Consider the following 24,058-nt stretch of genomic DNA (forward strand, 5'->3'; position numbering starts at 1 on the left):
AGATTTTGGAAAATTCCGGTTTCAGGGCATGAGTGTAGAGGTTGACGTTTCGACTTATATTAAAACTTGACTTATAATACCGCAGTGGGAACGGAACTGCTCCTGAGACCGAGGACCTCCTTTCCAAAAAGGATGATTTGCATATTTTTGTAGTCGTTTTTAGGATGAATCCCAGACATGTCGGAATGTGTACGTGCTGTTTGTAACATCGTCAAACCCACTGAGGTTTCTTCTGACGAAATCCGGTGAAAGATCCGGTGTTGAAGCCACAAGCCACAAGGCACAACGTATCACTTCCAGGCACAAAGATGAATTACATGTTCCCGCCTCCAAGCCTGTCACTCAGCTTGATGAATCTGACTGCCATGTGACATTTTCTCACCTGCGGCCAAGATTACCGACATCTCCCACGTCACCTTAGGCGGTGCAAAATCACACACTGAGCCATAGTCGCTTTTCAAAGTTGTTTATTTTATTTTATTTTTTTACACAAAGCGCTTCATAGTTTATGCAAATTTCACTTTTCACTGTTAGAGAAGACAACACTTAAAGAAACGCAATCCCGCTTATGTTGACAACTCGTCTACGTCTATGAAAATGCACTAATGAAAGGTAACCATATTCGAGTAATAAGTTAAGTAGGATTTATTTACCTTATTCTTATTTATAAATAGAATATTTTCATAGTTACAACATTGAAATCCTGTTAAGACCTTCTACATGTGATTTTTAACATAATTAGTGCCCTCCAGACATGAAATAGCACCCTTAGTAGCACCCTTACTTAATTTGTATACATTGTCAGTTATTTTCTGGATCGTGCGTGAGTCCCGCGTCTCCAGGTTTTCAGCTCACAGAGAAGGGAGTTTCAACTTAGTTTCCTTAGTAGTTAATCGTGTTATTCCTTCTTTTGCCTCGTGGGGGTCGTTGAAAAGGTGTAAATGAAAGCACCTTCTGATGGAAAGCACTTTGTGTGTGTGTGAGTCATCCCTCACGTCTGACATCCACAGCTTCTCACTTTGTCTACAAAGAAAACACCCTGCTATTTCTGTGCTCCAAATGTTTGAATTTTACCCAGCATTCCAAAACCAAAAGTCACATTCCACAGTAAAACGTAACTTTAAGAGGAAGACTTTGCATAACAACATGTGTGTGATTGGTATTTTTGATTTTTGTTTTGTTGTTCTCAGTTAGCATCATATCGGTTAGCATCATCCATCCTTTCCAGATGAAACCCCAAACTAAACATGTGAACACAAAATTATCAAACAATTATTCTTAATTAAGCTATTCATGTAACAATCGGATTATTATTGCAATTTGCGCTTTACTGTGTCATACTAAACACAATTTTGGTTGTTTACGTTCCATGAGAGGAAAACAAGTATTTGAAATATTACAGTAAATATGTCAATCAATCAAATATGTCAAATAAGCTTCACGTCACATTTTGCCGGTTCCCACTGCCTTGTATGTATTTGACATGCACTTCCAAAAAACCCTCCAGCTTCAGCGAAGCTGACCTTTAAGGCTGTGATTGATGGGCTTACATTATTTCCTGTGTGTGTACGACTCGTTTAGGGGGCGGACGCCCCACCGTCACGAAGACGAAGGTCCAGAAATAAAATAAACCAAAACCAGCAGACATGGATAAAATAGAAAAGGCATAATGTATGGAGAAAAGGCTGAAATGTTGCTATTATTAACTAATAGTAACAAAGTTTAGAGCCTCTGGTCATATTGTTATGTTCTATGCAATCTACTGTATGTTTTAGTTACTGTGATCCTATTCAATTTGAATTAGTTGTCTATATTTGTCTTTTCTGTAATGTCATGAAAGTGTTGATCGTGATTTATGGAAGTCGATCCATCAAGTCTTTATTAATTTATTTTTTTCCTCATGGAATAAATTTACTTCCCTCCATAAATTCCCCTTTTGTGATTTGTCGTCAGCAACGGCAGTTGAAGACACAAATTATGAACAGTTTCTTGTCAGTGATTAGCAGCCCAGTAAATGATCTCAGTTGGAAGTAATGTGCTGTCATCTCTCCAGGATGGATGGACATTTGATGAAGTATGGACAAAAGTGTTGGACTCTTCTGGGGAGATTCTCTACAAGAGGTTGGAGTGTCTCTGTGAGAGAATGTCCATTCGTCAAGGAGAGCATTTGTGAGGTCACTAATGATGGACCTGATGGACGGCCTGCTGGCTCACTATCTATGTTTTAATGCCAAATGTGTGTCCAAACTTTGTCCAGCTAGGGCTACATACTCAAAAATGAGTGAGGAAATGCTACTCTTTTTATTTGGCAGGAGCCAATTACAAGATACAAGAACTCATGACGAGGATGTTTTTAACTCAAAATGACAGTCTGACTTACGGAGAACACTAAAATCATCACACAGCAACTTAACACCCAAAAGGTACCTTAGAAATATACAAGACAAGTACCAATACAAGTTTAATTTTTATTTTAGCTTCTTGACATAACGCAATTCCAGCAGAGATGTTTCATTGAGAGCTCATGAACCCCTGATGCCACTTGAACACATTTACAACACACAGTGTCTTACTTATGTCTTATTTTCCCTTATTATATCTACTATGTTGGGCAATACGAGGGAACGGTGACTCTAGGGGTGTTATTTCATGTCTAAAGGGCTATAATAATGTTACTTAGAAGGTCAGAAACTGGTATTCTATGCTCGTAACTGAAAATATTTGATTTATAAACAAAAATTGTGCTTTTCATGGAAGCGGTTAACTGCAGTAAATGAGAGATTACTGTGCAGGACTTCCTTGTCCTTCAAGCGTGTTCATTTAGGTATATGTTCCCACTACTTATACATAACCTGAAGACCATGTGTACAAAAGTGTGTTACCGACTAACAAATGTTTCTTTGGGAAGGGTTAGTCCAGTACTCCAGTAAGTAGTTTGATCCCTGATGGTTGGAAAATAATCACAATGTCTCTAATTTCCAGTTTGTGTGTCCACGCACTCAGCAGGTAACAAAGTTTATCGCCCTAACAAATGCCAGGATAATCATTCAGCCTCTCCAAGAAGATCACAGGTGGATTTCCTGACTCGGTGATAACTGCTCCATGAAGGATGTCCGTTAGCAAGACCTCGTTTGGACTGCATCTGGAAGTGAAGTCCTGTATCTGTTAGCCGTTTTTCCACCAAGAGCGACCGGACCTCAGCCACACTCCAGGCGTTGTCTGCTAATTGGCGGATGGCAGCCACCCAAAGAGGTTACTACAAGTTTCCAGCTGGCTCCACTGCTGAAGCCGCTGATGGACGCCCAGTTCTGTGGTGAGGCTGCACACACTGCCAGTGCTCTTCTGCCTCACTGCCTCACAGTCTGCTTGCATACATTCACTACTTACACTTTTACTGGAATGGACAGATGAAGGTTTTCACTTCTACCAATCATATAGACACTTTTAAGTCATTTACAAGAAAACACATCTCCCCTCGTAAAAACTGTCTTCCGGCTGCAAGGACACGTCCGTCCATACAGTGCAAATCACACTGCAGCGTAGATGCACTCACATTAACCAAGTGATATACAAAGCAATCCATTACTTGTGTCAGATGTACGATATGCACACAGAAACGTGACGTTAATTAAGCTGAGGACAAATAGGAAACTCTTGTAAAACTCAATGGGACTAAGGACTGTTATTTCAAGTCTAGATAGTTCTCATCATGTTAAAAAAAAAACGTATTTAGAAGGTTGTTAATAGGTTTTCTATGCTCTAACTAGAAATATATTTCATTCAATCCTACTTTGTGGAAATTCACTTATCACGGTCGGGTCTGGAACCAATCAACTATGATAAATGAGGGATTAGTGTATAGATGTTTTATTTCCTGCCCATAGACATACAGTATACTTTATATGGCTCAAAATCCAAACTTGAACCGTGGACAGGAACTGTAGATGCCCACTTACAGCACGCATCAGCAATAGAGAACATTTTTGGATGGTTGTTGCCTTTTAAAACCAAGACTTTGCAGACAAATGGATAAGTGTAGTATCAAAACCTTTTAGGGATATTGATTTTGTTAAAGTATGGACAGCAGACACTCAGCCGCAGTATCCCATAAGTACACCTGTTCATCTCATATCATGAGGAGCTGCTTCCACAACACTTATTTTGTACTACTACTGTAGTACTTCCACCTCACGGTATTCATTGTGATGGATATCCCATCACGGTTGTGTGCACAGCGCTACAACAATGTACCAAGTGTCTTTCGGGATTGCCAAAGACATTTTGTTTGATGTCACGGCCTCACCCGGAGGCTCCATCAAGACTCTCTGGCAGTGTGCACGTATCAACATTCATCATTCTTCCAAATTTCTGCAGCGCCATCACTTGTGCAGACACCTCAAGAGAGGACGTTAGAGGATGCAAGTCAGCATTTTTTCACCTTGTGTGACTAGAGCTTGGAGGCTCATTACACTAATGCAGCAACACAATCCAACTAAAGATCCCTCACCCGCACAATCCCCCCCCAACCCAGCTTCAGAGAACACTGATTTTATCATTATAGATATCGTGTTTGGGCGTGTGCAAACTTTTACAATGAAATTTCAGCAGCGGATGAATGCTGTGCTCGCAGGTCCAAGTGCGCTCAATTCTCATTTCGACGAGGGAACAAATAGAACTTGATCATAAAACTCAACTTGCAGCTGGAAATAATAAACCGCTCGACTGAGTATGCTTCATAGGCTTTCGCCGTTCATCTATATCACAGCGTCTGAAGCTAAAATAAATGCAGTCTGTCCGTACAGTCCAAATGGATGGCATGAATATTTCACTACCATCAATGTACCGTGATAAATCAGCATACATCATTAAAACTTCAACAACAGGCACCTTCAAAGTAAGGACACAATTTAAAAATCCAGATCAAGGGTGTCCAAAGTGTGGCCCAGGGGTCATTTATGGCCTGATGATGTTCTTTTATTGGCCTGTGGCACATTCTAAGAGCATTAGACAAGAAAATGTATTTAAAAAGAAAAAAAACAGCAACACTTTTATAAGAATAGTCTCAATAATAAGAGAAAAAGTCATATTATGAGAATAAAGTTGTCATACTAGGGGGAAATTATTTTAGTAGCATAAAGTTAAAATAGTAAAGATTTTTTTTAAGTCAATATGAGAAGCAAACAAAAGAATGTTGTAGTTGAATGTCATAGGAATAAAGTCATATTCCAATAACAATTTGAATAAAGTTTAAATATTAAAAAAAGTAAAACAAAAAACAACAAGACCAAAAGTACTATTAATACACCTTTTCACCGATCAAATATCAAAGTGGCCCTTTTATTCTTTTTCGGTAACAGAAAGCATCGCTGGATTCCACTTTCCCTGATATCGTTTCTCCATAGCTGCGATGTCCTGGTGGAATCCTTCCCCGTGCTCATCGCTTACTTCTCTGCAGAAAAAGTGTATCTTCGCTGACATATACTTTGTAGGACTTCAGGAGGTTTGCCACCAGCTGCTTATAATTATCTGCATTGTAGTTTCCAATAAACATTTTATGTTAAAACTCTAGATATATTAAAATTAATGCAACTAAGAGACAGATTATGATAGGTAAGTACTTAAAAGATGCCTGTAGAAGAACAATCAATGTAGCTCCTTTTGTCCCCGTCACACTGAACGTCTGCAAGACCTCCACATGCTTTTTCTGCTCTATTTTGGGCCTCCGTTGTGTCGAAGCGGTGCCTGCGGGTTTCCCAGGCAGAGTTTGCTCTTTAATGAGAAGTCTTGGACAGCATACAGAAGAAATAACTCTCAGGGTGTCTTCTCAGACCAAAATAACAAATATATAAAGCATACATTGAATGATGAGCAACACACTTAAAAAAAACATTATTCATGTTATTCAAGAGGTATTTTTGGATGAAATTAATGTCATTTTTTCCCTCATAATAATTTTAAAATTAGACTCATTAAAATGTGAAGGCTGTGAATACTTATACATGTTTTTTTATGTTATCGTCAGAGGGTGTTGTGTGTCAAATTTTTAGGAAAGAAAATTAATTCATTCCATTTTGGAGAAAGATTTCTTATCAGTGAAATGTGAAGGCTGTGAATATTTATACATGTGATTTTTTAAATGTTTTTAAATTTTTTTCATAAATTTTTTCATCTTATCGTTATGTGGTTTGTCGAATTTTTAGGAAAGAAAATGAAGGAGAAAGATATCTAATCAGTAAAAAGCAAAGGCTGTGAATACTTAAGTACATGTGGCTTTCTTTAAAAAATATATTTAATTAATTTGCAAAAATTTGCATAAAACATTTTTAGATTACCATTGTGGGATGTTACAAAAAAAATCAATTGGAACAAGATTTAGAACCAGTAAAAAGTGAAGGCTCTGAATACTTGCGTTCATATTTCTTTTTAAAATATCTACTGTATATATTTTTAATTCATTTCTAAACATTTCCAAAAAAACAATTTTTATGTCATCGTTATGGGGTATTTTGTGTAGAATTTGGAGGGGGGAAATGTTTTTTTTCCATTTTGGGATAAGGCTCTCAGTAACTATAAGCAGAAGGCTTCAGTCATACTTTCCAGATGCTCTGTATAACTTTCACCAGTCCAAAATGTCCCCAGGTTTTTCATGCTGACTGATTTGGACACGTGGATACGTCCAATGAGATTAAATATCCTTTTTATTGAAGTATAAATCTGAACAGCAAATATTCCAACACAGATGTATACAAGCTGCTTGCCTTTTATTTGGGTTATGAGTGTGATTGTTCAACATAAGCAGGTGTAAGAACCTGAAGCCTTCCTCGGTTGGTGACGGAGGATGAAGAGAGTTACAGCACATCCACAGCGGCTATGTGTTGCACACCTCAGCGGGGAAGATGTCCTCATAAGCCGGCGGCAGGTCGCTGGGGAGCGGGTAAGAGAAGGGGAAGCAGCGGTTGACCTCCGGGTCTGATGGTGAGTACCCCGGCAGCTCGATGGAAGGGTGTCCGCCGCGCTGCACCTCCGCTCCAGTCTCATCGAACACGTTCAATACCGCTAAATTGATGTAAGACACAGGCTGGAAATCCGCGGAGGAGCAGTCCCGCTCCTCGCTGAAGATGATGGGCCCGGAACTGTGCCTCTGACCCGGCCTGCTCCTGGAAAACTGCGCCGCTTTGTAGCGCTGGATGAGCAGCAGGTTGAGCAGCCCCAGGAGGCACTCCAACGTGCTGAGAACCGTGGAGATGACCAGACTCTGATGGTACTCCCTCAGCTGCTCACAGGCGGAGCTCAGCAGTCCCGAGTGGAAGCAGTAGTGGGTGTATTTCCTCTCCACCAGAGAAGCGGTGTCCCCGTCCACCACGGCTCCGGAGAAGGCGGCGAGGACCCCCAACAAGAAGACCACAACCCCCAGGAGGACCAAGTTCCTGCTGCGCGGCTTCCCGGTGCAGCAGAGCAGCGCGACGCCCAGGAGGACCTGCCCGGATCCGAGCAGCATCCCGGAGTAGAAAGCTCCAGCCGCGGCGCCCAGGTGGAAATGTTCTTTGACTGAGGAACCCAGCGAGACGCATCTTAATCCCACAACAAGTTCGCTGAGCGCGCACACGAAGAGGAGGCTGCCGGACAGGACGACGCACAGTCCTTTGCCACTCACCTTCATTATAGTCCACCTTCTTCATCCTCCGTCTGCTCGGGGAGGAACCTCACCGGCAGCGGACATCATGGACCGGTTCTCCTCCTGTTCACAGGCGGCGATCCGCGCCGCTGTGGCGTCTTTCTCGCATCCCGACCGCTTTACCGGAAAGAATTAAATAATTAATGGCAGGAAGGCAAGGCCTCTTCTTTATTGCACTTACCGCCTCATCGATAATCCTTTTATAAACATTGATCACTGATCCACCTTACCGCTCATCACCTTCACACACAACCCGCCTCAAAGCGGAAGTTTGGGCTGTCTCTCTCTCCAGCTCTCTCGCTCTCTCTCTCGAGCTCTGGAGCTCTCTCTCTCTCTCTCTCTCTCTCTCTCTCTTTCTCTCTCTCTCTCTCTTTCTCTTTCGCGCCGTGTTCGTGTGTGGCGGGAGGGGCCTCGCTTTGAAGACCTGCTAGCTCGGGTTAGCACCAGGGTTTCCAGGTAGGAAACCGACTCCAGGCTCTTTATTTCAGCTGCTAAGTGCCTGTCCACCTGTCTCTGGTGTGTATGGCGGTGTTTGTTGTGTCCAATCAATAAAATAAGGCACTGTCAATTCGCTGTTTGGTCCTACTACAACATTGGATTAGCAGTGAAGCTAAAGGCTTATGACGCCGGGTACAAATAAATGCAGGAAATGATTTGGAATAAAAGTGTAAATACAAGTCACAAGATAAAGCAAACATGTGGTTAAAGCTAAGACGCTGCTCCCAGATGGAGCTGAGTACGATACTTTCAAGGGGAAAGGTGAAGTGTTGATGCAGCTTGTTCCATTCCTCTTCTTTCATGTTCATTTAGATGGAAAATTACTAAGGGTACTAAGGGCAGTAAGTACTTGGAAAAGTCCACATGAAAAGGGATGGGCAATACCACTGTAGTGTACTATATTATACATGTACAGTACTGGGTGAGTGTGTGACTGTGATAAAGAGCTCTTTAAATAAACTTGGACCAGCGAAGGCTCTGGAGATAGTTTTATTAAAATCCAAGAATGAAGAGTCATCCATGGCGGAGTATTTTCATGCTGGAGAAAATGAGAGAATTTAATGGCCCGATAAGTTTGATGAGTTTTTTTTTTTTTTTTTTTTTGTCAGGGAAGCCCTTATAATACATTTGGTTCTGCTGCATGCACACAACGCTGGAATACACCAAAGCCATCACTGTTAGGTCCACCTAAAATGTTACATGTAATTATTATAAGTTATTTATTTATTTATATTTATTTTATAATTACGAAAAGGCTAACATACAAGGGAGTGAGTACAGTCATCCATTAGTGTTTACAAGTTCACGGCTTCACTGCTTTTTCAAACCGTGATTTTCACGGTTGAATACAACCTATAATTAGTCCAAACATATATCGCATATTTTGCCTAAATTCAGCATTTTCCAGCATAAAAATGATCATATGTAGTATTCTACACTGGTCACTAGGTGTCAGTAATGTTAATGTAATGTTCTCTGAGATCCACAAGCACCAGACTTGATCGCCTGAAAGTTGGAATGATCTCAGAACAGGCACAATAATCCCTAACATGGGATGCTGAAACTCAACTCTGAACCTCTGACAGCGCTTCCTGTCCACACACCATTTTCTACCACGCACACAAACTCGAGTTGTATTTATGTCTTAAATTGCTTATTTTCTGTCTACTATAATGTACTGTATAATGTACTGTAGGGGTGCTATTTCTTAAGAGGGCTATAATAATGTTAAAAATCTATTGTTGTTCTATTTTGTGTTTAGTTTTGTGTTGGCCAGCTAATAGAAACACTGGTCTACAAATGTTTGGACTCCATCTACTTCCGAGATACAAGTGACTACATTTGTGTAGACAGAACAGAAAACAACCGTAGAATTAATGAGTAACATCAGCCAAAAAAGCTTCTCAGTATTGAGTCTTTATTATAAATGAAGCCTTGTAAATGAAAGCAAATCAATTGAATGGTCTGGATTAATGAGTGATAAATATTACCAATTGGTTTCCTTGGAGAGACTTCTCATAGAAGCAAAATGGAGCATTCAAGGACACTCTGATTTGAAAAGATTTCAGTCCCCAGCAGTGTCAGGTCACTCGACATCACCATCATTTCATTAAGCTGAAAATATTGAAGCCAATTATAAATCATCCCGCAGGCTTCCACATGCTGGTCTGCTGGAAGCAGCTGATGCAGAAAGGAGATTAATATCTAAAGTGCATTCCTTGCCATCACGGTGATTGTTCTTTAAGAGGATGAACACTCGTCATTGCTTCATGGATCTTCACAAAGTTTTTCAGATTTGTTAGCCCAGGACTTTCTAGCAAAGCTCAATGATAAGTTGAACAGGGGTTCCCAAACTTTACCAACTCAGGGCTCACTTGAAAATCTAAAAAATGTCAGCGGTCCACCTTTGTCCTATAAACAGTACATAGACAAAATGCTGCGTTCTCAGAGCACTTAACTTACTTAATAATAATAATAATAATACAGCTGGGATAGCTGGGATCGGGCAAGAGGCGGGGTCCACCCTGGACTGTTGGCCAGCCAATCCCAGGGCACATATAGACAAACAACCAGTCACACTCATATTCATACCTATGGACAATTTGGAGTTGACAATTAACCTCGCATGTTTTTGGAATGTGGGAGGAAACCGGAGTACCCGGAGTACCCGCACGCATGCACAGGGAGAACATGCAAACTCCACACAGAGATGGCCGATGGTGGAATTGAACCCTGGTCTCCTAGCTGTGAGGTCTGCGTGCTAACCACTCGACCGCCGTGCCGCCCATTATTATTATTATTAAAGTAATAATAATCATAATGATATTATTATTATTAAGATTCAGGATTGAAATGAAAGCAGGGGGATAAAGGAAGCCCAAACTTTTAATCTGTGGTGTACACACAAGACAGAATTAAGTCAGAATTAATTCTCATACTTTTCATAACTGCATTCAAGCCATAAACTGTATAAGGTTCCTAATTAATCATAATTTTAATGACCTCTCATTGCCCGCCTGCAGTATCACCACAGCCCATACTTTGGGCATCACTGAGGTAGAACAATAAAATGAGATGTAATGTACGTCCAAAAAAACAAGAGTAATTGATGTACCCGCATAAACATCTATTTGGATGTCGATGCTCCCCTTCTCTCTTCAATTAGCATTGTTCACTGGTGGTATCCCCCCCCCACATAGTGTATGTGTAAATTATTACCCACTTATTGTGAATGGGATACATCCCCCCTCCACACTATTAAACATGAAAACACAGAGTGATATTGAAAGATTTAATAGTGACTCAGTTTCAAAGTCGCTTTAAAACGCAAATAAGCTACTTGAGAGTGCTTTTAGTGAAGACGTCCTGTTGCTTGCATTGCAATGTAACATGATGACATGTGAGCAATATCGACCAACTAAAAGTCTATCATTTAAGGAGAGCAGAGTGATCAACTACATACATAAACGTAGGACATGAAACAGAAATTATTTCCATCCTGCTTGACATATATGTACCATATATGAACTGAACTAACATTTAAATTAAGCGCATCTAGTCTAGGATTTCTGAGCACATATAGACCACACATAATAAAAATGTTATGACATTTAGGAGATGCATACTGTACATGGTGTTGGAACTGCACTGCTGTTGATGCGTTGAGGTCAGAAGAAAGTTATAAAAAGAGCGTCAGACTCTTGTGACTGTGGGGACGCTCCACTGTGCCTGTCTGCCATCATAACAGCTTGTCCCAATGTGTGTGATTTGTACCTATTCATACAGCAAGTTATGTTTTCGACAGCCATAGTATAGATAAGCTGTCATTTCCTTCCCTATGTGAGCCTTTGTAGTGGGAATCTTATTATACAAGACGCAAAACTGCAGTTGACGGTGATAACAAGTTCAGCAAGCAGGTTTTGTGGTAGTGGAGTGGGCATGGCTTGTCTAGTTCATTTCCTGCCGCTCAGCCGTCGGAGATGAAGTTTCGGCATCAGATGTTAGAGGTCCGCTCAATCCATATTTGCTCTTTAGAGAACGTCCCAAAAACAGCCAATACTCCTTACGGATGTTATCCTTCTCCTGGGCTAGAAGTTGACACACCTTGGAAGAAGACAAAAGAGTCACTTTTGGTGCAAAAAGTATTAAAAATGATGATATATGAGTGGTAACGTGGATACACAGGTTACTGATATACCTTCTGCCATCTAGTGGCAGAGTATGTCATTGTTGTGGATGGATGAACAATGATCTTTCACAAATGTGCTACAGCACAGTGGTTGGTCATGTAACTGCTCTTTGTACCGTCGGTAAACGATAGTCGCTACCTTGAACAATACATTAGTTGCTTCCCTACTTGTGGTTTGCTATTCACTCCCCAGCATACTGGCTGATTTCTTTTTCCTCTGCTTTAAATGTTTATTCATTTTCACTTTTATGGTCATTGAAATAAGAAGTGGTTGCATGGCACCATCTGATAGATGAACAATTGAAGTTACTTTTACCGTCAGATGCGGAGGGAATTTGGGGGTTCAAAGTAGTTCAGAGGAGAAAAAGCAGCCGGTGTTGTTGGAGTATTCTTACTATTAGCGGATCTTGCTAGTATTAAAAGGTCAACTTCCATAAATGTCTGTATAGTAAATTCATGTAAACTAACCTGATGTTTACTCTGGTGCCAACAAGTTCCCCTACAGCTGCTTTTTTAAAAATTTATATATCTATATTCTATTTAGAAATGTCACATGACACGGCAAGTATTATTTTTTTCCTCCACGTTTCAATAAAACTCCCACTGATTGGCTCTGGCCTGGATGACAACAATGTAAAGATGTGGGATAATGACCCCTCAAGCAGTTTTATCAGGAATCATCGTACTTACTTCTAGAGCTTGCTTTAAGGCCTCTGTGCGTTCTTCCTCCGCATTCTCCTTTTCGCGGCTGCTCTCCAAAGCATCTTCATAGCAATCAAAGAGAAAGGCTAGAAGGTAAGAGGAACAACGCGTCTCCTTCAGTTCCAGGACTTTTTCCATCAGGCCGGGCTGGGACGACAGACCTCTGTCTTGGAGCATCCTTGGAGAACAATCAGGATTGGCGATCACTATATGGTTGGTTACCAGTACCAATAATAGAAGTGACGGCAGTGATAATGACCATTATAGTCGTTATGCTACCCAAATTAGAATCAGTCATGTCGGTACAAGATGCAACTCATCGGGAGATGAAACCAATCAATATTGCCTTCATGGTGGCAGACATAAGAAATATAAGACATAAGAAATAAATGTCTTACCCTTTTAAGTAATTCCATGCACTTTCATTGTGGGGGGCCTTTCTGATCTGGGTCAAACAGTACCTATGTGACGACACAAATGGAGGTAAGATAGACAGTTGGGCGTAGAATAACCATAAACAATCCTGTTTATTGTTGGCAAGTGATAAGGAGTTAGTATGTTCTCTGTAGGGGGCATTATGAATTATCCTTTTGAAAATAACTCTGGCCGAAGTTGTGCGTTATGGGCCAATTATGTAAATTAAACCATGACATCATCTCCCCCAGCTTCCGTGCAGCGCTGTGGGAGACTCCGACTCCACAGAAATGGGTAGAAATGTGATGGGAAAGACAATTTGGGACACGGACAGACTTACTCAATCTCTCTCTCCAGCACGGCCTGATCGGAGAAGCCTGTCGTGAGCGAGATGACAAAATGCCTCTGGTTCCAGGCAGAATTATTCCTCACATCTTCCTCCAAGAGATTCTCTACAAACTCCAGCTCCGTGTCCCATAGTTTGTACTCCTAAAATTGTAATGGAAACAATGGAAAACCTGTCGGAATTTGGCACTTTCACACACATTTTGGGACTTACGCTGCTAGCTTAATTGGCGACTCTAAATTGTCCATAGGTATGAATGTGAGTGTGAATGGTTGTTTGTCTATATGTGCCCTGTGATTGGCTAACGACCAGTCCAGGGTGTAACCAGCTGGAATAGGCTCCAGCATTCCTGCCACCCAGACCGGCCAAGCAGTATAGATAATGTATGGATTAAAGGAAACACACATCTTATTTATGTCTTAAATGGCCTATTTTATTTTGATTATATCTACTATATGGACTATGGTTTGTTATTGTATGGTATCGTTATGGTAAAATAATAACCATGGATTATCATCTAACTAACCTGGATGACCCACTGCCTGTGTTGCCAGGCATGGTAGTTCTTGGCGTCTTGGCTGAGGATGTCCGCAATGAACTCCAGCTCCTCTGAGGGGTCGTTCAACCACTCTACCACGATACGCCTGTGATGCCTGGAAGACAGTTGCAATGTTGAGTTTTTTCTTTTTTTTCCACTTTACAACATTGTTTCTCTGTGCAATTCATTTTCAAGAGAGCCTGTGTAAATATATAGTACATGTATGGCTGACAGGGACACGCCATAGCTGAGCTGGAGTGGAAAAACAGGCTCTCCCTCTCATTCCCGTGTGGAAGTGGTAAGTTGAAAGACATTTCAATTTACATTTCTTTACATGCACTCACCAGACTTGGTAGTTTTTCGGTTGATCCTCAATGATGGCTGTAATGTACCTCATTTCCTCCCTCAAATCCTTCGCCAGAGCTTGTAGCAATACCCGCCTGTAGTGCCTGCATGTTGCCACAAAACCGCCAGTGATTCAACTGCCTTTCAAAAAACATCTTGTAACAGACAGTGAACTTAAATTAAACTGAATTTAAAACAATTTCCAATCAAACTTGCCAACAACAACCTTACCACACTGTGTAATTCGCTGCATTCAACTCAATGGCGTCTGCCGTCAAGGCGAAAGCTCTTTCGCTCTTTTCATCATTCTTCAGGAGAGCACGGAAATAATCAAAAACATCAGAGACTGTTGAAAGACAGACACTAAATTAACAAAAACAGTCATTTATTTACATGTCTATGGCGCCACTGGCTACTGAGGCACCGTTGCATTGCATTACATATCTCCAACAAACTCACACTTTTCTGAATAAGCAATCTTGACAACAGGGTTTGGTCCATCATCCTGAGGAACAGGCTCCAGGTCAGCCCACTCCTTTCTGTCTCTGAAACAAACACACCAATAAAACTAGTTGAGACAACGAACACCGTACACGATACCAAATGTTAGAGATGAATGCAGTAGGACTTGTTTGGGGAGGCACCTGTAACTCAACATCAACATTTAAGTAATGCTAATTTTGAAAATAGCCACATTCATTTAATGTTTTTCATACTCAAAAAGTACACGAAAGACAGTCGTCATTCTATGATTTAGTTGAACTAATAAGCAGCTACCTAGCTAAACACTTGACATTCTGTAACAAAAACCTACCTGTAAAACATGTACCGAGTCGGGTCCAAGACATAGCCATCGTCGACATGGTCTCCCGCCAATACATTAAACTCACCATCTTCTTTAAATGTTCCAAAATCGTTGGAAATATCCTCCATACCCGACATTGCTAACGTATTAGCTTATTTATCACGTCAATGCTCAGGGAGGAAAGAGAAGAACGTCATTTCCGGTTCACGGGCCTGATACCCTGGACGATATGTAGCGATTCTTTTTATTTTTTACATATTATAGTGGTCGGGAAAATTGTTCATGTAGCCCAAATTGTATGTAGCTACGCTTCTGGTATGGGTGGAAAATGACGGCATATTTTAAGACAGCTGTGCGAGTCATGAACGAGTCGTTCATAACTCTCGTCTTCGATTCATCAACTCACATACTGCCGCTTTTTAAACAGTTAACATGTCACTAATTGTGCAACTACTACAATTACTGCAGTGAAAGCTTATTAGCCCCATGGAAAAAAACGAGTCATAAACGAGTCGCTCAAAAATCACGAGTCTTCAAATGATCGGGACTCACGGGTTCTCGTCTCCGTTAACTAGTTCACTTATTCACTTGTTACCCTGCCACCACGACTTGGAACAAACAGTTAACTTGTCGGGCTGCACGGCGGCCACACAGCCAGGAGACCCGAGTTCGATTCCACCCTCGGGCATCTCTGTGTGGAGTATTCTAACGTATGTAAACTAAATCAAATATATTAGTCTGAATTCAACCAAATAATGCTGTACATGTAACTGTATGGGTTTAACAAATCAATCACTTGCTATAATCAAACACTATTGGAAATGAGGCAAAGAAAGCTGTTGTGCAGTGTTATGAAATAATTCCTCCAAATGCACGGTCAAGCTGAACTTTATTTCAATCGACGACTCTGGACATTATAAAAATAAATAGATGATTCACAGTCAGCATCGTAATACAAAGTTATCAAAATTACGCATCAGCCAGAATGAAGTATTGAACATGCATAAATCATCTTTCCAACTTATACATGTTGGGAACACTTGTCTGCAATATCTGCAAAGTCTTTTTTCCAACACCCTGCAATTGACTGAATATAAAAATCATCTTGGAGGCTAGGCAGATAAATTGAATGCTTCTTCCTGTTGAGAATGGCGGCTTTTTGACCCAAAGTGTTCACTGACTGTCCTCTTGATCCAATCCGTGTTTTTCAATATAGCGTCTGGAAAACAAACAGGAAACGCTTGAGCATCAATGCTTTATCAAGACATCGACAACACTACAACACTCATAATTCCCACTTTGTAGTGAAGACTAAGTTGATTGAGACATTACATTAGATTACATTGCATGAAGCACTGCAATGAGTCAGCTATGACATGTCCAAAATGGTAGAGTGCTCCTCCCATTCCATGTCTACAGGGCTGTAATGATGGCAAATAAGTCAAACAGCTTTCTGTTTATTAATATTGAAATCTATTTACAATTAACCGTGATACATGATGGACGACTGCACTGCTAAGGACGAAGAAATCTAACCTTCGTGCAAAACTGTACAGCGCTTCCTTCCTCTCTTGGAGAGACAAATGCCTGTCAGCTGGTGATTTCCCAAAAGATTTGGCAGCAGGCTGTGAAGAAGATGACATGGAGTTAAGATTGCATTGAGACAGAAAAAGAAAAGATAGGAAACAGTAACATAAACAATAAACATAAGGCCAAACCTTTATAGTTGGAGCAGAACCAGAACTGTGTGTGCTGTTCATTGACGCTCCGAATGACGACATCGCAGTGTCTTCCATCGAGGCTTCCTCCTTGTTCTCCAGCAGGTTTGTTATTGTAATGTCAACACAATTGGTTTTTGCTGTAGAATCATCAAAAGGCAACTTTAAGTCTCACTGTGCATCACATACGTGGTTGCCCTGCGACTGGCTGGCGACCAATACAGGGTGTAAGCGGCAGCGTACAACTGCGACCCTAATGAAGATAAGCGGTATAGAAAATGAATGGATAGAACTTGTGGGCTTAATTTTCTGGCCAAACTGGACTGGAAATGCTTCAGATCGTCAAATAAATGCAAATATTAGCAAATGACAACACAACTCAACATCAAATGCAGTTTTTAGATGAAAAAAATGGTGTTTTTTTTTTAGAGCCCTCAAGGAATGAAATAACACCCCTATAGTCACCTTTGGTGACATTATATGGGTTATGGCCGCAACAGTAGCTAATTGTGAGGTAATTGTTGAATTCCAGTGACCAGTGTGATTAATATAAATTATGGCGTAAATTTTCAAAGTAACATTATTTATTGTGAACATACCACAAGTGTTCCAGATAGTATTAGTATGTGGCTAAAATGACTTTATGTCCTTTGTTCTCTGTGCTCGGGATATACATTTGTATATGTCAGCGTGTATTTACAAACGTTGTCCATCATTTCCCTCAACAGACATTTAATCATTTAAGCAGCATAAAAACTCCCTTCAGTGAGAAAGGAGCACATGATGTTGCAGCACATCAATGCAATTACATAATCCATATTCATATGACTTTGGTAGAAAAGAGGACTGTGCAAGGAAGGATGATGTGGGATGGACGGGTAAAAGTGTGCCGATTGTGTTTTACTTTACCCAAGTCCTTTACAATGACATTCAGTGGGATGTGAGGCAGTACGTCCTTCACTTGCTGGGCCATCTTAGCAATCCTACGCTCATCTGTTCCCATACTCGGCACCATGAAACCCAGGCCAATAGAACCGGGTCGCACGCCTACAATGACCAATACATCAGAATGGAAATACAATCTGCCAAATTGTCTGCTCATACAGCAGGATGTTGAGGGATTTGCTTACTTGAAGATGTTTGCGGCGCAGCATGTCGTTTCCGTTTGATGTGCTCTGCTTTGTCGGCTTTAGTGATCTTTGTTGAGACCAAGCCAAGTTCACAGGCTAGCAGCTGAAAGCATGGAGACCCACCGATGTCACACTTTAGTGAGTTGTGTGTGTGATGCATAAAGACACAAAATAGTTGAAAACAAGATGACGGCACTAAGTGTTGATAAATGTTTCTACTTTTGAAATCAGCTAAAATGTTACTATGCTAATCTTAGCATGCAAAACCAAGCACGATAATGCTAAGTGTCTGCCAATGTTAATATTAATGAAAATGGATAAAAATGCTACTATGCTAATGTAAACATGCTACATTCAGTGCTTTCATGGACAAGTGTTACCATGCTAAGCGTTTCTGTAGGTTTGCTAATGACCACAATAATACATATAAATTTATTTAAATATATATATTTTTTCTAACAACAGGCCATAGTCAACCAGAAAACATTGGCCATTTATTGATTACTTTTTAAAAACCTGCAATAGCGTGAGGGAGAGATGTTTGGAGCGCGATGGCGAGGGATGACTGTATATCTATATACTGTATATTTATAGATTGATAGATACATAAATAAACTAGAAAAGACGGGAGTAATTGCATGGATTGAAGTTGACTTGAGGTTATAAATGTCCATATGACTCGCTGTAGTTTACCTCCTGGACTTTGTTGGCAAATTCCTGCGAGGATTCACCATCCTGTCGGGAGACTGGTGGTAACCAACTGAGGACAGAAAAGAAAAAAGTTAGGATATCTAGAAAATAATTACTTTTTTTTTTCCACAATCAAAACATTCCTCCTGAACAAAGTCTTAAGAAAATTACAAGCACTCTTGCTTCCTCTTTTTGCACTTTCATGCTCTTCTTACAATCCGGTTCTAATCTTTAAAGCAAAAGTATTGTTCGGCAAGGTGTGTTTTGTTGCCCAGGTGTGTCCTGTTACATTGAATATATAATGTACAATGAATGTGTACGCTACCTTTCCGATTGGGTACAAGTTTTGCCTGTGTAGACTGCATTTAGAGGTGGGAAAAAAAAGAAAATTCCAGAAAAAAATTCCTTCTTGCTCATGTCTGCATCTTCTGGTGTAGCCATTGTACTTTACGTTCATAAACTTTTCCATAAACAGTAGATGGTAATAATACCTTTACAGCTGTCTCAGTGTTTATCATCACCTGCTGATGTTTTCCTTGTTCTACCCGTTCAACATCTGCTTTTTCTTCAGGACATTCAAAATGGTTGTACTGGCTATGCATGATGAGTGTTTGAGCAATGATTGTGACTGATTTTCCATCCTCCCTCAAGATTCATAAGTGCTTTTTTAAAAATATTGCTTTCTCGTCTCATATTCATCATTTTGTGTCAAACCCGTACGTTTTCTGTCCGCATCAAAAATAAAATAAATTGACCTCGCTGTTTCAATACACTGGCGGGTGCTGTAGATAGATATATAAGTCTTAGAAAACACACCGGCCTCATGACATCGCACCTCCACACCATGTAGAGCAACACTACACTTTAAACATTGAGAAGAAAAAAAATTACATACAGTCCATACTGTGATGATGTAACCACAAGATGCTGCAGCTGATAGTGATAATAATAATGATAAAGTTATGTAGTACCTTACATGATACACTGTAAATGGAGCAAAAAATGTCCATAAAAGCTCTGTCAACCAACTGGACTCTGGTGTGCTCTGCAAATGTAAAAACACAAAAAAGGTCATGTGATTTTGTGGCATTATAAAGTAGCCTTGATTATCCACCACTTTTAGTATTAGAAACAATGTACAGATTGTGCAGGGCATTCAATTACAAAGACCTCGGTCTTTATCGGTAATAAAACGATAACTGGGCATGAAAAATAATGACCTGTGTTTATGCAGGGACAGAAAATACCAATATTAAAATTACCAAAGCAATCAGGGGTCGTGCAACCCGCAAGGCCACAGGTTGAATGGAGTCTGTCAGCGAGAAAGGCCAGGAACTGTGGAGGAAAGAAGAGATTAGATGACTATGTACAATATACGGATGTTAGCCCTGTTATCACAAACAATTATGGAATCAAATCTGGAATGGAAGCAAACAAAACGGAGCAAGACTTTGAAGAAGTGCTATGTTTTTAAACACAGATTCTGGATGATTTGATGCAGTAGATCTGAAGAGAACAAGTGTAATGTTTTCGTACTGACCTGAACTTGAGCAGGCCAGCGTGGCCGTTTGTAGTGTCCTCCTCAGGAAGCAGAAGCAAGGGTGAGGTACCGTCAGTGGAGCAGTACCTCTGAAGAGACTCTCCTATCGCTCCCTGGCCAGGTGCCAAGCGGACTTCCATGAAACCTCTGGCCCAACACACAAAACCTGTGGAGCCCTCCAACTGGGGCTAATGAAGAGGAGTGTTGATTATTTGTCCAGGCAAAGCGAGTTTATTTATAGAGCTTAATTTGTAAACAGAGCAATTTAAAGTGCTTTGCATAAAAAAAGAGTAAATACACATAATAAAACTTAAAATCATTACATTTTTGAAGAGGACTCACAGTGCAGCAGGGGGTCAGGAGGTTGATTATGTTGTGATCAAACTCGGTCACGTGATTGCATATATACAGTTTGGTATTCCTGTCTCTGGATCGAGGATTTTTCTGCCTCACGTGCATCCCCAAGACCGAGCACATAACCCTCACGATTAACCTGTTAGACGGAGGCAGAACAAAAGAGTGACCTCTCAACATCATGAAACACAGCAGACTTCAAGTTAGTTCTGTTCATGACCATATGAGTAATACAAATGTTCATTCATTCATTTTCTACCGCTTATCCTCACGAGGGTCACGGGGGTGCTGGAGCCTATCCCAGCTGTCTTCGGGCAAGAGGCGGGTACACCCTGGACTGGTCATCAGCCAATCACAGGGCACATATAGACAAACAACCATTCACACTCACATTCATACCTATGGACAATTTGGAGTGGCCAATTAACCTAGCATGTTTTTGGAATGTGGGAGGAAACTGGAGTACCCGGAGAAAACCCACGCATGCACGGGGAGAACATGCAAACCCCACACAGAGATGACCGAGGGTGGGATTGAACTTTGGTCTCCTAGCTTTGAGGTCTGTGCGCTAACCACTCGACCGCCGTGCCGCCAGTACAAATGTTACATATCCAAATTGTGAGTTCAAAATGTGAGTGTGAATGGTTGTTTGTCTATATGTGCCCTGCGATTGGCTGGCGACCAGTCCAGGGTGTACACCGCCTCTCACCCAAAGACAGCTGGGATAGGCTCCAGCATACCCCCGCCATTCTAGTGAGGATAAGCGGCATAGAAAATAGATGGACACTGCCTATTGGCTCTCACTCACAAACACATTATAACAGGTATTGTCTGTAGCTTGTCATTATAACTCTGTACAGTACACGGTGCTGTAATTCTGCTCATTAACATACCTCATAGTCACATATAACTGACTTGGTTGGGAATTATAACGCATCTTTTTACCAATATTGTGCGATATTAGGTGCAAAGTGATGTGTGTTTTTTTATTTAAAATCAGCACAAACTTATATGGAGCTGAGAAAACATCATGAATGCTTTCACTCATGCATGTTTCAAAGCGATGTCGGATCGGGTCTATCTAGTAGCCCATCCCAATTCAACGCCACAGATGGACCACAGTACTGTGGAAAACCCTGACCTGTCTACAAATTGTATTTTCACATATAAAGCACCAAACACTGTGGAAAATCATGTGATGCAAGGAACGTGCACAGTGTCATTTGTCAAATGCATAAAGCTTACCTTCTTAAAAAACTTTCAGGCAGTGCACAGCTGACCAAGAACACGTGGATACCAATAAAAATCCGTAACAACATCAAACAAATGCCAACCGGAAAGTACAGCAGCAACAGTAGAAGGACAAGTGTGTCTTTGGGTAACCTGTGCAAAAATGGAAACCACGTTAATCAAAATCCCATAACATATATTATTTATGTAATACATGTTTTGGCCTCCAACTCTCAAACACAGTTTGCAGCTTTTATTTCCGATACGTGGCATTACGTGCCAGTGTGTCACAAGTCATAGCATATAACGCCTAACGCCGTTTTCGGGGGATTCCATATATAAAACTTACAGATGAGATGTTGCGAATAAATTTGAGGGGTATCCTGAGCGGGTAATTGTTAGTAATGTGGAATTATTCGAAGTGTAGCTGACGTTACATAAGCTAGCAAGCCTCTCATGACTTACCGGCGAAAGTCGATCATATCTTCAATACCAGGAGTCTCCATGTCTGTCAAGTCCAAGCTTTACTCAGAGGACACAGCTATTAAAACAACACAATCTTTCCCCTAAAAATAAATCAGTCATCACGTTCACAACAACAGCGTATCACCCGAGGGCGTGTAGAGAGCAAACCTATTCGAAAGGTTACTGTTGTCTTCAAGAGTTGTAAAGAAATGTGGACTGAAAGCTTTTGAGACAACACCGCCAGCAAGTTTATGCGTTAGCTCAATAGCGTATGTTAGCATTGGTCAGACCTATCCGTTCTAGTGACCTTAGTAAGAAACACTTCCGGGCTAAATATTTCAAAATAAAGCAAACCACGAATACATTTTTCGCATGTCAATCTCACAATATCGAGGAACGCGTTTGTGGGGTGACATCCCCCCATAACCCTAACGTTACCTTATACGCCACAAAATCGACACGAGCACGTAACGATTTTATTAACACTAACAGAATTAACATAAAATTACGAGTTCAAATTGATGTTAAAATCACTGTGGGTAATTAACGATAATTACTTTTTACATCCGGTTTTTGCCTCTCGGGCGCCACGGCGATTTCTTACAATTGGTAAGAGTCATTACTTTCAAAATGAAACTCAACTGTCGTTGACACTTGAAACTACGATTTCTCCGCGCCCTCTCGTTTTAATTATACAGTTTGGTTTTCCATATTTCAACTTTCATACAAAAAAACATATGATTATGTTCGAGCCGGAAGCTGTGCTTTCCAGTCTGCTCGGCAACGTGCCCGTAGGCGGTGGTCAAAGCCTTCAAAATAAAAGCACGTCAGTAAAACAACACACGAGGACACACTCCTGGCCGGGAATCGAAACCCGGCCAATGCTATGTCTTTAAAAAAACAACAAAAAAAACAATATTTAATCAAAATAAAAGTGTCAATACTATATACTATATACTCTCAATACGAGCTTCCGTTGACACCTCTGGTCCATTCAAGTCTGCCCCAATGACAACTCCTTCCCTTCCAGGGATGTTGTGTAAGACTTCATCAGCGTCCAGCCAGTTTTTCTCTTTCCTCCAACTCCCATCCTGCTCGTGGGGCATACCCGCTAACAACATTGAACGGCATACCTTAATTTTTCATCTTCAGACTCATCACCCTATCTGACAGTCTTTTTACCTTCCCAAGCAACTCCTCCTACTCCATTGCTTTTCCATCTCCACCATGATGGAACAAGCCAGTCAGACTAGACAGTCGGGCTGATTTGCCACCATTGCTGTATTGGGAATTATCCGCAGTGACTGTTAATCTTTTGTCCGTCAGAGGTGGCCAGAAGTTACAAACATTCATTCATTTCTCGTTGGTAGATCATTGATTTGTTGAGTTCAGGGATTAGCAACCATTAAAGATACAAGAAATCATTATGATTGCCATGATGATGGCTGTCCCTCTTAACCATAGCAGTTGGTGTGATGGAATTCTTGTATTTTAGCACTAGGTCAGTTGATTGGAAGAAATAGAGTATTATCAATGACATTTTCATGTCAACAGGTCCTGATTAACCCAGGAATTGCAGTCCCGCAGTCCCGCAGTCCCGCGCAGAGTAAGACAACGCTTACACTAGCCACGACTTCACCATTGAGCAAACACAGTATATGATTGCCCAGCACAATGTTTACAGTCACGGTCTCCTGAAAAAATCCCATCAAACATCTACACAATAGATAGATTTAGAACAGACTTGGCGAATCGTGTTCAAGAATAACCTATTTACGTGGCTTAAAACAAGTAATTTAACAGCTATTTATTTCATAGACAGTACCGCAAAGCACGCTGGGATGTGCGCCTATCGACGCTACATTATGAAGAGGACAAGGAACTGCTGATGATGATGCGGGCGAGGGAGGATGTCAGTTA

The 24,058-nt window shown here is 40.9% G+C and overlaps 4 protein-coding genes and 1 long non-coding RNA gene across 11 annotated transcripts in view; 2 read left to right on the top strand and 3 right to left on the bottom strand.

Moving 5' to 3' along the window:
* The window catches only part of pigg (phosphatidylinositol glycan anchor biosynthesis class G), a 35,961-nt gene extending 28,042 nt beyond the window's left edge, over positions 1-7,919 (top strand). Inside the window, exons 14-15 of one of the 6 annotated variants that reach the window (XR_009120867.1) lie at positions 3,007-3,313; positions 6,640-7,919. The gene's annotated coding sequence lies outside the window, so the exon portion shown is untranslated. Of the gene's footprint in view, positions 1-2,053; positions 2,944-3,003; positions 5,569-6,639 lie in introns of those variants that run through there. The other 5 variants (XR_009120866.1, XM_058063282.1, XM_058063281.1 and 2 more) reach the window with 5 other exon arrangements.
* On the bottom strand, positions 6,657-8,072 carry LOC131110302 (transmembrane protein 271-like). Of its 2 annotated transcripts, XM_058063288.1 has the most exons (3): positions 7,906-8,072; positions 7,655-7,792; positions 6,657-7,548 (listed from the first exon to the last, which is right to left on the bottom strand). In XM_058063288.1, the coding sequence occupies exons 2-3, from the start codon at positions 7,677-7,679 to the stop codon at positions 6,869-6,871; spliced, it is 705 nt and encodes a 234-aa protein (XP_057919271.1). In that variant the 5' UTR covers positions 7,680-7,792; positions 7,906-8,072; the 3' UTR covers positions 6,657-6,868. The 2 variants fall into 2 exon arrangements, with proteins under 2 accessions (XP_057919271.1, XP_057919270.1); XM_058063287.1 differs by having other exon boundaries at positions 6,657-7,792; positions 7,857-8,072.
* LOC131110303 (uncharacterized) lies at positions 8,064-20,590 on the top strand. The gene is made up of 3 exons (XR_009120868.1): positions 8,064-8,131; positions 13,878-13,994; positions 14,096-20,590. It is a non-coding gene; the product is annotated as an uncharacterized LOC131110303 (long non-coding RNA).
* On the bottom strand, positions 10,667-15,236 carry fnta (farnesyltransferase, CAAX box, alpha). Its single transcript, XM_058063286.1, has 9 exons — positions 15,021-15,236; positions 14,666-14,751; positions 14,438-14,552; positions 14,206-14,310; positions 13,850-13,976; positions 13,318-13,466; positions 12,962-13,024; positions 12,552-12,741; positions 10,667-11,776 (listed from the first exon to the last, which is right to left on the bottom strand). The coding sequence occupies exons 1-9, from the start codon at positions 15,146-15,148 to the stop codon at positions 11,621-11,623; spliced, it is 1,119 nt and encodes a 372-aa protein (XP_057919269.1). The 5' UTR covers positions 15,149-15,236; the 3' UTR covers positions 10,667-11,620.
* On the bottom strand, positions 15,884-22,480 carry aup1 (AUP1 lipid droplet regulating VLDL assembly factor). Its single transcript, XM_058063285.1, has 12 exons — positions 22,139-22,480; positions 21,689-21,826; positions 20,432-20,582; positions 20,090-20,277; positions 19,812-19,884; positions 19,521-19,594; positions 18,553-18,619; positions 17,860-17,962; positions 17,639-17,776; positions 16,730-16,869; positions 16,548-16,636; positions 15,884-16,230 (listed from the first exon to the last, which is right to left on the bottom strand). Exons 1-12 carry the CDS (start codon positions 22,177-22,179, stop codon positions 16,185-16,187), a joined length of 1,248 nt encoding a protein of 415 aa, XP_057919268.1. The 5' UTR covers positions 22,180-22,480; the 3' UTR covers positions 15,884-16,184.
* Positions 22,481-24,058: the final 1,578 nt, after the last annotated feature.

Source organism: Doryrhamphus excisus, chromosome 23 (assembly GCF_030265055.1).
Source record: "Doryrhamphus excisus isolate RoL2022-K1 chromosome 23, RoL_Dexc_1.0, whole genome shotgun sequence".
In the NCBI taxonomy this organism is placed as follows: Eukaryota; Metazoa; Chordata; class Actinopteri; order Syngnathiformes; family Syngnathidae; genus Doryrhamphus; species Doryrhamphus excisus.